Source organism: Macrobrachium nipponense, chromosome 25 (genome assembly GCF_015104395.2).
Source record: "Macrobrachium nipponense isolate FS-2020 chromosome 25, ASM1510439v2, whole genome shotgun sequence".
Lineage (NCBI taxonomy): Eukaryota > Metazoa > Arthropoda > Malacostraca > Decapoda > Palaemonidae > Macrobrachium > Macrobrachium nipponense.
The window spans coordinates 63,006,225-63,020,128 of record NC_087214.1 but is presented as its reverse complement, the minus strand read 5'-3'; the positions used below and the strand labels follow the sequence as shown (position 1 = coordinate 63,020,128).

General features: G+C 44.2%; 1 protein-coding gene across 7 annotated transcripts in view; it reads right to left on the bottom strand.

The window, feature by feature from the left end:
• Nucleotides 1-13,904, bottom strand: part of LOC135199452 (uncharacterized) — a 107,984-nt gene that overhangs the window by 62,154 nt on the left and 31,926 nt on the right. For 6 of the 7 annotated variants that reach the window (XM_064227515.1, XM_064227508.1, XM_064227510.1 and 3 more), the window contains one exon: nt 4,510-12,048. In XM_064227515.1, coding sequence (XP_064083585.1) covers nt 4,510-12,048 — 7,539 coding nt within the window. The remainder of the gene's footprint in view (nt 1-4,509; nt 12,049-13,904) is intronic. The other variant, XM_064227514.1, reaches the window with a different exon arrangement.

The following is a 13,904-nucleotide window of genomic DNA, read 5'->3' as shown; positions in this document are numbered from 1 at the left end:
TCACCCTTCGAGGAACTGAAGAGCCGACCAATTTGGCTTCCAATTCTTTCAGACAATGTGCCAGAACATCTGTTCCTCTGTTCGGATGTCTGGCACCCTCTCGCTATCACCCGAGGTGATCCTCAAGCCGTTGAGAGAAAATTAGAATTATTACTAGATCTTTGATGTTATTCCAATTTCTTTGTGAGGAAAAATTGTAGAGGTCTGAATTGCTGTTTATTCAGGGAAAACAAGCTTCTCCAGCGAGGAAATGGTCCCCAGCAAACTCATCCATCCCCTCACTCAGCCTGCTTCCTTCCCTAAATAAGGCTGCGCTTTGCATAAGCAGAAGAGCATTATTCTAGTGCTATGCCGCGGAAGATTCGTACAGAATTCCGTTACCGTGCGGTAAACCCGCACCGAACAAGTATAAGAGATATCTTGTTGAAAATTTTCTAAGTAAACGGAAGGCATGTTCATTCATGATTACTAGAAATTTCCTCAACCCGAGGCTAAAATCCATGATTGTAGGGCAGAGAGACGGCTTATTCAGCCATTCCCGCAAGGGAGAGAGACGTAACCAACCTCGCATGTCACCGAGCTAGCCGGTACTGCGTAGATCACAGTAACAGCAGCCTTGTTCATCGTCTCGCACTATCTGCCTGAGTTGCCAGCTACTCCTTTTACGAAGGGATAGGTATGAAATTATCGAGCAAAAGGAAACTCTCAAGCAGGCATATTTAAACAAAACAAAATTCGCTAAATACAGAAGCTGAGTTGGTGTTGTCGTAACAATACCTGAAGAGTTGTTCTTACTCCGAAAACTCTTGGAAGGTTGAAGGGAGTGTCAATTAAATACATTAGAACAACAGTTCTTTCGGCTTCTATCCGCAGAGGTAAATACGATATGCGTATATGACTTGACCCATGCGTTAGCAAAATGACGCAAAGATAAACTACGTAAGTATTGTAGTAATTTGAACATTGAATTCTCTACTACATCTTTCCTCGACGAGGAAGAGAGAAAGAAAGGAAAACGACTGTCCACGTTCTAATGAATGAGACTTTTTAAAAGAACTCCTTGACTCTTTGCCAAGACCCTTTGCCAAGAAAAGGGAGTAATATTCGAATAGAGATCATCAAGAGAGAACCGAGGATCGAAAAGGACCGTTCAATGTTCTTATGATATTGGACATAAGACTTCCTGGATCTAGTCTACAAGTCTTTTTCTTACTCCCCGGATGAGCCTCTGAAAATGAATGAGAGCTCTTCCGAAATTTGTTAATGAGTTTATCCGCTTAAACGATAAAAACGTTAAAATCTATGTCAATGAGAACTACCCCATTTATGAGGGGTCCCCCACTTAAATGACAAAACGTTTAGTATCTTGACAATGGGGAAAACGTCCTTACTTGACAAAACTATTAGCACTTTGCTAATAGGGGAAAACCCTTTAACATGCCCGAAAGTCACCCAGGAATCCGAGTATATAATCTTCCCGATTCTCAGAGAAATCGATGAAGAGGAAGAGGGATCGAAGAAAAAATTCGGGTATGTCTCTCCGCTAACTCCGAATCCTTTTTAAAAATGTCTGTAAAGGAATGTCCTGTGGAGAGTCCTGAAAAAACCTCCTCTTGACGAGCGTTTAGAAAGCGTCAAGCGTCCTAAGAAACGTCCTGAACAGCAAATAAGACGCCTTCTACAAGTCTTTTATCTCGTAAAGCGTCCTGCCGAGCTTCCACCGAAGCGTCCTGGCGAATGTCCACAAAAGCGTCCTGCTTAGCGTCCTGGAAAGCGTCCTGCTGAGCGTCCTCAAAAAAACGTCCTGCTTAGCTACGAGCGTGTCTGAGCAGAGAACACCAAGTCTTCTGAACGACGTTTCAGAGAGGAACTCGTTGAGCGCCCTGATGCATGCAAGGCCCGCCAAGAGGCGTCCTGGCGAGCGACCTTGCCAACATCTCAATGTTATGACGAACCGCGTTTTGCGTATGACGTTGAATATTTTCAAGGGACGTCCTCATGCGAGTCTCCATGGAGAGCCGCACGCTGCTCCTGAAGTGTGTGAACACTAAAGGAAGACGTATGGCTTTCGTCTTCAAGACGGGCCTTAAAGACCTTCATACCTTCTTACAAAGACAGTGGCCGCCTGTGCGACAACTTGCGTCTTAGTAATGCAAAAGAACATCTCCAGAAACGCACTCAGCAAAGGAACGCCGAGCGTCCGAAAGACACCCTCGCAAGGTGCTTGCCGAGCGTCCTGGAGAATGTCTCTACTTATAGGACGTCGAGCACCTCCAAAAGCTTCCTCACGTCTAAATTGCCCTTCTTATGCCGAACCAGAGACATAAGTTGTTTGACTGTGCAAAGCAGCTTGCCGGACGTCAAACTTATCAGCTTGCTTTTTCGAAGTAAAGCGAACGTTACATAACGTATACGGAGCGCCATGAGGAGAGGAGACGAATACTGAGTTGCTCCTCCAAAAGGTGGAATCAAGAATGTCCTTGATTACCATATTCTTTTGGAATGCTAGCGAGGTTGAAACAGCTCTAACTTCATGAGCGTTCACTCGCAGGAGGCTCAAATCACTCTTCTGGCAAGATGAATGAGCCTCCTTAATAATGTCCCTTAGGAAAAAAGCCAGTGCATTCTTCGAAAAGGGTAAATATGGTCTCTTCACTGAGCACCATAAATTACCCGAAGGACCTCTTACTTCCTTCGTTTATGTAAATAAAATTTGAGAGCCCTGACAGGGCACAGGACTCTTTCATCTTAAAAAGTATACCTCACGTCTACTGCCGAAAGGACGCCAGATCAGCGTGTACGTTCTCTCGTGACGAGAGAGAGGACGTGAAGCGTCCTCTTCTCTAAAGCTTCTTAAGAGGGCGCGAGTCCTTCCGAGAGCTCCAACCCCTGTGTGGGGAGGACGCCTCGGAGGACGAGAAGCAAACCTTCAAGATTCGTGCACGTGCTCGATCTTCGGCAGCCTGGGAAGCGACAACAGGACCTGCCGAAAGGAAGCCAGATCAGCATGAAAAACCCGTAACCCTCCTTCGGCTTTTGACATGCCCTCTCCCTGGTTTCCTGGGAGTCCGACAGAGGTCTAGGCCTAGAGGCGTTATGGGGCCGATCTGACGTTCCCTCCTGACGAGAGAGAGGACGTGAAGCGTCCTCTTCTCTAAAGCTTCTTAGAGGGCGCGAGTCCTTCCGAGAGCTCCAACCCTTGCGCGGGGAGGACGCCTCGGAGGACGAGAAGCAATCCTTCAAGATTCGTGCACGTGCACGATCTTTAGCAGCCTGGGAAGCGTCAACAGGTCCTGCCGAAGGGACGCCAGATCGGTGGGGAGCCCCCGTAACCCTCTTGCGGCTTTCGACATGCCCTCTCCCTGAGTCCTGGGAGTCCGACAGAGGTCCAGGCCTAGAGGCATTATGGGGCCGATCTGACGCCCCCTCCACAACACAAGGGGCACTACACTTCACAACACTGATTGGAGAGCGAGCACTTTAGTCTAAGATTACTTGATGTAATCCTCTAGCAGACACTTCTTCTAGGCCCGTAAGCCATACCACAGGGTTAGGCAAAATAAAATCTACAGGAGGTTAGAAGGTTCATTATTTCTAACTTCTGTTTACTGTGGAGGAAAACTCCTGATTCTAACACGCTCTAAAATGCGTACATGAATCCTACTTCTTCCGTAATCAGTCACACATTACACTAATTACATTGAACTTATGCAAAGAAAACATGTAAACGTCATATATACTAAGCGAGTGTCTACCGAAAGTTCCGGTAGCCTCACCTTACCCCATGCAGACAACAAAGTCTGAAACTAGGCTAACTAGCTTCAGACATCAAATGCAATGAAAAAATTTACGAAAGCGTATGCCTAGCCACAAATCCAAGTCAATAATCGAAAGAATAATTAGGATACTTAAGCAGCTAATGAAGTTTCAAAATCCTAGGCGGAGGTCTGTAAACAGTTGTTCACCGACCGGCGACAGAAAAAATATGAATAGAAAATGGGAATAGTTCCTGATATCCGCCTCCCAGCGGCGGTAATGGGTACTACCACCTGGCCGCCCACTGCGTGTGCCGCGAATTTTGAAATTCTGTCGGACTTCGGAGAATACAGCTATATATATATCTGCCAGGTAAGTTTCATGAACAAAACGCATTTTAAGGCTTAGTTTGTCAGTGAGGGGAATTTTATAATAACTGTTATCTTTAGTGCGGCTTTCATGCGATGGAGTTTGTAGAGAGAAGTTGGAGTAGGCTGAGATGTGGGGGAGTGGTGGTGCCGTACAGGAGGAGGATAGAGGGATTAGGCTGATGTGAATAAATTATCTCTCAATAAAATGTATTATTTAGGTTTTGAAAAGAAAAATGCGTGTATCATGCCATAATTTATGTTTTACTGCCAATACGTCACTAAATGACCTAGTATTAAAATTATGCTTCCATCTTTTGCGTGTCCTAATATCAAAGAACTATCAAGATGCAATAATGGATATTATGCGGGTCATTCCTCATACCTGGGGTTGACAATCCTCTCTTAGCTGGAGAGAATACAGCAGCAGACGAATGTGGTCTTCTGAAGGGGCTGGAGGTAAAACTGGAACTGTGGGGAAGGCCCCGAACAAATGGTGATCCAGTGCGTTGAAGGTTTGGATTAGATGCTGCTATCTCACGCGAGCCTGAAAGATGCATGTTGTGAGGTAAACTAAGCTTCTTACCACCAGGGCTATGATGTGAACTCCTTCTATGGAAGTATTCTGAATGTCTGTCAATTTCTGAATCTTCAAACAAACTACAAGATGATCCATGATGAGAATCATTCTGGGCATGTAATTCTTCTAAGTATTCCTGATAATCCTTTTGCGTACGGCTAGACCTGGGACTGGTTTCTGGTAGTTCAAACAATGTCTCTACCGATATCTCTCTATGGAGACGAAAGCTACCCTCACGAGAGAAGGGGCTTCCACCTGGGGACTTCCCTCCATCTGAGCAATGTTCCCTGATTTTGCCACACACAAGAATTTCCATGGAAGATGATCGCTTATTAAGTTGTGTTAAAATGCGCGACCCTTCTTTTCTTTTGGCAGGAGAAAGAGAGGTCTTATTGAGATCAGCCCCTTCACTCATGGTTCTATTTCGCTTTTCAACAGTAGGTTTAAAGCCAATTGTTACTGAAAAGCTGTTACTGGATCCACGAAGTGCTCGCGTCCCCATGACAGGGGCTGGGGGACTCATATCTCTACTGGCAGGAAGACTATATGAAGAGGCTGAAGCAGGCATTTTATTTCTTTTGGGTGAAGTGTGTGGAGATGACTGAGGAGAGGAATGAGTTGAAGACAAAAGGGGGTTGTCTACGGATTCCTGACTACTTGAAAGATGGCGAGTAAGAACATGTCTATACAGTCTAGGGGACGGCTGGTTTCCGAGACTAGCTTTGCGGGGATGGCTTATAATACGTTTCGGAGAAGACTGAAGACTCCCAACGGGACTCTCGCTGTCTGATCCTGAGGTACCAAGTGCAGCGCTACTTCTACGGAGGGTTGTTGCTACACCCGCATCCATGGGCTTACTTACCTGCCTGACACTAACTGGGCTACTAATGACAGGGCGGCTTTTGACATTACTTGATACTGGGCTAGAGCGGGTCTTCTCTACATCTCGATTAGGGCTGTCAGAGACATTACCTTTCTCCCCATGTTTGTGCTCATCATGAGATGGGGACTGTGTGCTGCCTCTGCTCTTCCTATCAAACTTCCTAAACAAAGAAGGAGAGGAGAGCTTCTCTTGGGATGATGAGTCTTTCTCTTTATCCTTGTCCTTCATCTTACTCCTCTTCAACAACCCCTTCAAAGACATCATGGTGGATTTTTTCTCACTGCCACCACTTGCCTCCTTTTCTTTTTTCTTTTTCTTGCTCTTATCCTCCTTTTCCTTCTTCTTCTCTTCCTTTTCCTTTTTAGATGATGCTAACGTTCCAACAGGCAATGTGGCACTCCTGTGCATCTCCTTATTCTTATTCTTAATGCCTTTTTCTCCTGAATCAATGTCAACAGAGAGTATCTTTTTCCTTGCACCTCGTGCTCTTTGCTGTGCACTGACCTGATCGAAATGTGGAAATTTATCAAGAGAACCCTGAGACTTAAGACTAGCTTTATCACACTTCATTGACAAATCTTCCGACTTTGCACTCGAGATTGAACCTTCCTTCCTCGACCGTAGTCGTACTTCACCACTGTGCTTTTCAAGGAATTCCAGTGAACCTCCAACACACCAGCCAGAATTTTTTAGTGAGCTCACACTATGTTCACTGTGTCCCTTGGATGGTCGTCTTGTATCACTCTTAATGCTTATAGTTGACTCACAAGATTCAACTGAACTTTGATTACGAACCTTCTCAGGTTCACTCTCTTCGCTTGTTCTAGATTCAATTCTAACAGAAACTCCTACACTGTTCTGACTGTCTGAAATGCTTTTCACTTCTCTTTTGCTTCCCAGATCCTGTATGGATGATTCCTCTTTTCTACCACTATTTCTCCTTTCCAAATCTTTGTGTTCACCTCTCTGTCCACTCATCTCTTCCTTGTCACTCACTCTGATCATTTCGTCGTCAGAAATACTCGCTGGTTTCGAGTGCTTTTCTCTCCGTAGTTCAGCCACGGGAGACAAGACAGGCAATTCTCTTGGTCTACTGTCAGTATTATCTAAAATCTTTATTTCAACTTTTTTCACCGGTAAAGACTTTTTAACAGTACTACTACCACCATTAACTGCCTCTGCACCTTTCTCTTCCGAATTAGGAACATGTGAGGAGTGCTTAGGTTTAATTTTCTGGGCGCCTTCGACTACCGAGGATACTTTAGAACTGTCCTGTTCAGCCAAGTTCTCTCCTTGAGCATCTGTTACCTCAGAATCAATGATGTCACCTGTAAAAGGATCGTACGTAGCCCGAGGAGAAATTGCAGACTGTACAACTGGAGACAATATTGGTTGCTTGGCTGGTGTAACTACTGGTATCGTATCACTTTTCCCTGAGGGACTAAAAATAGATGTTCTATCTAATGTTAAAGATTCTGGCTCAGACACACCTCCCCTTGGTGATTTTTTGGGAGTTTCCATTAAATTTACCTCTTGTTTCCCTTGCATCTTTGTTCCTTCATGCATAATACTTGTTGGGGAAGACGTGCACTGCTTATCAGTTTTAAAAGTCACATCTTTTACAAGAGGTGCAATCACTTGGACTCTTTTGGCATCACCCTCTTCTCCTGCAGCTTGTTCGGGAGACAATTCTCTCTCATGTGATTCATCTCGACTGTCAGAGGGACACTTTTCTTCTGTCTGAGAAACAGACGTTTTGATTTCAGCTTTATTTGTGACTGGTTCCTTTTCTACTACATCTTCTGGCTTGACACTTTCAATTTGACTGGACTCTTTTTGTTCTGAATCTACCTCTTCACTTGGAAGCGAGCCATCCAAGTGACTTTCTCTTGTACTCTCATCACTCAAGGTTGATGTGTCAGAAATACCATCCTTGGCTGAAGGCTTCATATCCTCTTTCTGCTGATTATAGAAGTCTTTCACTGAAGGTAGGGTTCCCATGGTACTCAAATCTCTCCAATCTTTACTCTTGCTACTGCCAAGCTCTTTAGATGGTACCACAGTAAACACACTCATAGCCATTTTTGGTGGCTCTACCTTGACTTGATTTGCCATGTCTATCTTTGGGCAATAAATGACTGGCCTGCCATCAAAAATATAGTTCTCACTAGGTGGTAAAAACACCTCGTCCTCAAGATCCGAAATGCCACTCTTGCTGGAATGACGACTGGGTCGGTCGGACGTGCTGTACGTTTCTTGATTGTTGGGGCTTGACCTATCACTGACATCACTCTTCCTGGTTGCATCTGATCTTCTTTTAATACTTCCATTGGGTCCTGGGGCAGGTGATTCTACTATCTTTGGGCTATCAACATGAACACTGCAGCGAATTTCAGATGAAGGAATAGTTTCTTCGATGTCACATTTAACACCATTCTGTTTTCCAGATCTGACTATGGCACCCTGATGTTCAGCAGCGTTCACAGTAGGTTTGGATGATTTACTGCTCAGTGTCCTTACTCTCTGTGTATTATCCTTACTGTCATACATTTCGATTAGGTCAGCAACTGAAGGCTGCTTTCCTTGCTCTCCCAAAACAGTGAAACCAGAACTTTTCCGAGTCCTGGCTCTGGATACAAGGTCTTCAGATGATCCAGATTTTTCTTTAACTTGACTTCGTGATGCTTTGCTCTGTTGTTCTGTGTCAGTTGGTACAATACTATCATCAGCAGCCGGTCTTGTTAAAGAGCCTAAATCAACTTCAGTTTTATTCCCATCGACACCGTTCATGTTAAACTCTCGAGTTTCTTCACCAGTTTTCTTCAGTCCGATTCCTCCATCTACAGGGGTAGAGGAGGCCCTTTCTTCTAAAGGTGTAATCTGTATCTGACCATCCATGAATTCAATCTGCTCTTCTTGCGACCCCTGACGTAACATTTTCCCTGCTTGCTCTTCTAACGATACTCTCGACACCACAGTATCTTCAGACGACAGAGACTCACTGGTGTTCATCTTCAAAGAGTCGTGGCATTCATCCGAAGTGCATTTGCTCTTGTCATCTCCATTAACAGATACAGTTTGCAAGCTTTCCTCAGTTTTTGAACTTTCCTCCAAGTCCTCTACGGCATTGCTTTTGCTCTCGGGTATTTCTGCACTGAGACTGGACGAGTCCATAGAGCTTTTCTGGGAATGGGATGCTGATCTAAATCTACCTCTTATATCACATGCTGCATGGTAAGGAGTGCTCTGGAAATTATTGGGGATGCCAAAAGCGTCTAGAGTAACACCTGCTTGTTCACTTGCATGCATTTTCATAAATCCACTCTCCTGAGTGATAGAATCTGACATACTTCCCCTAGCAGACCCTTCCTTCGAGACAGGACCACTTTCAACTAGTGTCAGATCTCCTGTGGTAGACGACAACGTCTCCATGTCGTCTGAGAGTGTGTCAGTTCCAGGAAAACGGTCTGTATCTGTCAAGTCAAGGCTGTCCTTTGATTTACTTAGAGAAACACCATCATGGCCGCCATACTTTTCTTCCTCGGGTGCTAAACTCTCATTTGGCAACTGTTCCTTCAAACTCGAAAATCCAGATTCAGTCGTTGACTCCACAGGACTTGGCAGTACCTTTGCTATGGAAGATCCTCCACTGCTGTTCTGATCACTGTGCATACCCTCCACTCCTGAATCAAAGAGAGAGCTGTTAAAAGGGTCTTGATTTGGGTCCTCTTGCTCAGTACTACTGTTTATGCCATTCAGGTTTAACATAACATCCTCACGAGTAATCTTGCTTTCTGGCCCGTGTTCCTCAGGTGAAAAATCATCTTTTGATTCGGTCATATACTGACTGGCCATTGAGATTGCATTCATACGTTCCAAACGCAGAAGTTCTTGTTTTGCTACCCTCAACTTCTCCGAGTCTATTGGCGCTCGCGTCAATTCTATAACCACGTCGTCCGTAAGACTATCCGGTTGGGAGCTGAGCATTCTATAAGGCAAAGATTCAAAGGAACTTTCACTAGCTGTGCTTGACTTTGTATCTAATTTGTGAGTATCCTTCAAACACCTAGGCTTTTGACTTCCTCTGTTGTTATTTCCTTCTAAGAATTCACCCAAACTTTTCTCAACTGCATCATTTATGATATCTCCATCAGCCATGTCAGAGGCTTCACCTACAGGCTCTTTGCCTTTGCTTTCTTGTTCCACAGTTTTTTCCTCCAAAATGATAGATATTCCAGCAAATGTGTTCTCCTTTCGCTTACTTCCAACGCCATCTTTATTATTAGTACTATATGAATCTGTTAACTCTCCAGATATCAACAACCCATTAGATTTCTTCTCTGGCAAAATATGAGGGTCTTCTAGTTTAGCAAAACAAGAATCATGAACAACACTTCCATTCACCAAATCCATTGCACTTACTACATCTACCCCAGAATCCAAAACTCTGTCCACTTTTCTTGAAATTTCATCTCCATTGACACAAGTTTGGTCTTTTTCTTGTGTGGTTTTGACAGGCAGAATAGTTCCATCATATTTCAGTTCCAGTGTCTCTGAGGCTGTTCCATTATGTTCTTTCATTTCTGACAAACATTCTACTTCAATAAGATTAACTGTAGAAATGACTGGAGATTTTGAATCATTACTTATCTCTGAAGGAACATTCTTCTCCATAATATCAAACTGCTTTGTAATCTCCTCAGGTGTTAGAACCTTCCTGGTAATATCAATCTTGTCTGTGACATTTTCACATGTTACACTCTTTTCTGTACTACCAGCTTCATCCATTATTTGTTCACTTGTTACAATCTGTTCTGTAGCTTTTGGTTGATCTGCCACTTTTTCAAGGGCCACCTGTGAACCTGACAAATCTACCACACGCTTTTCACCTCTGGGCACTTCTTCTGAAACTGGGTGTTCTGGGCCTGCCTCCTTTGATACACTGTAAAGATCCACCTCCATACTCATACCTACTGGTATGTCAATGCGGCCTTCCCTCTTTATGGCTGGCAGAGGAAGTTCATCACTCTTTACCAACTTCCTGACAGTTTTTCCTGATGGTTTACCTACTTCTTTTGGCTTTACACCATGAACACCTGGAATATTGGCATCCACTATTTTCAATTTAAATTTATTTCCCCTCACAGTAAATGGTTCTTCTGGATCTGAAGACACTCTTGGCAGAATCTTTTCAGGAGGAATAGAAACTAAAATACTTCCACTCTGCTCTGATTGATGTACTTCAGTTGGACTGCTTTCTTCTGAAATTTCCGTCACTTTCCCTTCTCTGTCATCCTCTTTAGCTTCCAGCCCCCTAAATTCACTCGACTCTTCTAGTTCCTCACGTGTTGGTGTTTTGATCTCGGTTATAACGATCGGCACTACAGAACTAGGTTCCTCACTTATTGCTTCATCTTGCCTTCGTACCTGGATCTCGGTTACTCTACCATTCATATAAACCTCTGGTTCGATAGGGAGCAAAGGACGAGGTAATTTTAGAGTTGGATTCTCCATCTGGACTTTAGGAAACTGATATTGGAAGTCTGGTGATCCACTCTGCTTAACAAGATAATTTTCTACAATGTTAGCCAAGTTATCCTTGATTAAACTTGTTGCTCGACTGAGATCTGCTTCACTCTTTATTCGTACAGGATACCTTCTGGGTTCACGAGTCACAACTGATTTCTCTTGGATATTGTTTCCTGAGAATGAATGCTGACTGGAAGCGCCACCATTGTCCTCTTCTCCTGATGACCCAAAACTTCTATTCTTGGTCCAAGACCTCTGTTCTTGTGATGATGTAATTGCCCTACGATAATGTTCTGCAGCCTCTCTTACAATCTGCCTCTCTGCCCTACCAGGTTCTGCTTGAAGACTCTTACAGATAACAGCTCCTGATATGCAAGTGTAACGTGGCAAACATTCAGGACCAATCCTATCACCTTTCAGCAAGGAAGTTCTGTCTTCTTGCTTAGAGGAAGGACCATTCAAGCAGGAGGATCGCTGCAAGCTATACAAAGTACAAGTACTCCCTCTTCCTTTACTACTGTCATCGGGATCATTCCAGAGGTCTTCCATGGGATTTGTTACAATAGAACATGGCTTCTTATATTGCTTTCCTTCTAATTGATTTAGAACTCCTCTTACAGACAATGGCTGTCCAGATATTACATGAGATCCAGAAATAGCCCATCCTCTTGGATAAAAATTGTAAACGTTGCAGGGGACGTCGTCAGTATCTGACGTAGGGTAGTCACTCACACTGTCATAAGATGACTGGGGATCAAGGCTAGATACATGTTTATCACTATCAGTTGAAGACTGAGGGTTGAGAGTAGTGGAGGTATCTTCCGTGGAGTTTTCAGAGGACTGATGGCGCATGGTATGTGACAGTGACGGAGGGTGAAGGGAGTTGCTGCGAGCTTCTAAGTCTTTGGCTGCAATAGCTGGTAGTTGATGCACTGTAAAACAAAAGAAACACTTGAATTAGTTCTTTTGAACTCCTTGCACAAAAGGTACAATTATCAGGCACCTATCTTGGACAGGTAATATTTTAAAACTATCTTAAACTTATAATAATAGAAATAGAAATTAAGATTTTATTCTTCAATGGTATTATGAAACATAGTGCTAATGTAGCCTAATACTACGCTCATATTTTTTTATGGGAGGAATGACTAACAATTTATTGAAATAAAACAAGAAACTTCTAAGTCCTGGCAAACGAGGACCACTCCTAAAGTGAACACCTCTGTGGCAGTAAAGTCGACCCCCACCTATTTGCGGTTCTGGATTTGCAGACCCACCAATTCGAGGATGTCTCTATGGGACATATATGGGGCAGTCCCTGGTTATCAAAAGGGGTTCCATTCTGCCGGCATAATGATAACCGAAAATCACTGATTTTTGGTTATCGGCACCTCTGTTAGATATGTATTTCTTCTTTCCCACCGTTATCCCTACTAGATTAAAGGGTCGGCTGCCTTATGCACCTTCTCCACTGCCTTCTATCAAAGGCATCAGCCTCCACCAAACCTCTTCTCTCCATATCTTACTTCACTTTACCTCACCATCTAATTCTGTCTCCCTCCCAATTATCTTCCTCACAAGCCCTCTCCACTCCCTCCTCATTATCCATCCTCAACACGTGCACATACCATCTCTGTTAGGTATGTATTGGCGTCAATACCCAATCATTGGTGCTGATAAGCGGACATCGGCGCATATTGGTGCCAAATATGACAAATTTTCTAAGACAATTTGTATTTTTCATAGCTACAAACCTGAGGTCTTAACAATAGGATAATTTCTAGCGCCTAGCTGGATCCGGTTAAAAAGCAGATGAAAGCAAGGAATCTTGTGATATCTGGCAACACATGCGTAGATCGGGTAAAGAGTGGTCAAGGACCGCTCATCTACGCCAGTCTTTCCCAACTCAGGATGACTTAACAAATAGAGGGGCCGCTAGAGGTGGGCAGTATAATGTTAAGACCTCAGGTTTGTAGCTATGAAAAATACTAATTGTCTTAGAAAATTTGTCATTTGTTCATACGCAAACAAACCCTCAGTCTTAACAATAGGATAGACTCATACTTGGAGGGAGGTATAAGACATCCTAGACCGGCTGGGGGCCTACCCACCAGTCCAGCTCTCAAAAGAAATAGTGGGAGCTACTCAGGACCCCAAATCATCTCTTCAGCTGCCTTTGTCGGGGCACGTTCAGTCAGTCTTGCAGAAGGTTAACGCCTCTGTTTCTGACCGGGACGGTTCACTTCGGTCTAGGGGCTCTACCAAACTTCTACCCAATCCCCCTCTCGCGAGACATAGGAAGTACTATGCTACGAGCTCTGCGTTTTTGTTGTCATGCCATCTTAACCCAGACATCATTCGCCCAAAGCCGGGTTTGACATTGGAACAGGTGAGGTCAGTGGCTCCGTCCTTGTCTCCGCAAGATGCCTTGGCATTGGAATCTACGGCGGCCTCCATGTTGCCGACGGTTTCTTGGCTGGACTTCTGGTCAATGGTTATTGCCAAGATAGCTTCTGACAGGTCCCCTGATGGGTTGGTGAGTGCCGCCTCGCTTGCCAGTCTATTGCAGTCTGGGGGCAAGGCGTTTTCATATTTGGCTCACCTCAGTGCCAATTTATGGGCTAATCTTCTTCTGATTTGTGGCTTTGTCTAGGATGGAGAGATCGCTTGACACAAGAGTCTTTGCTGGCTTTGAGGAACGGTGATCTGTTGGAGTCACAATTTTTGTTTCTATGGACAGAACTCGAAAATGCGATAGGCAGGCGCCAGGCAGACACCAAGGGCCGAC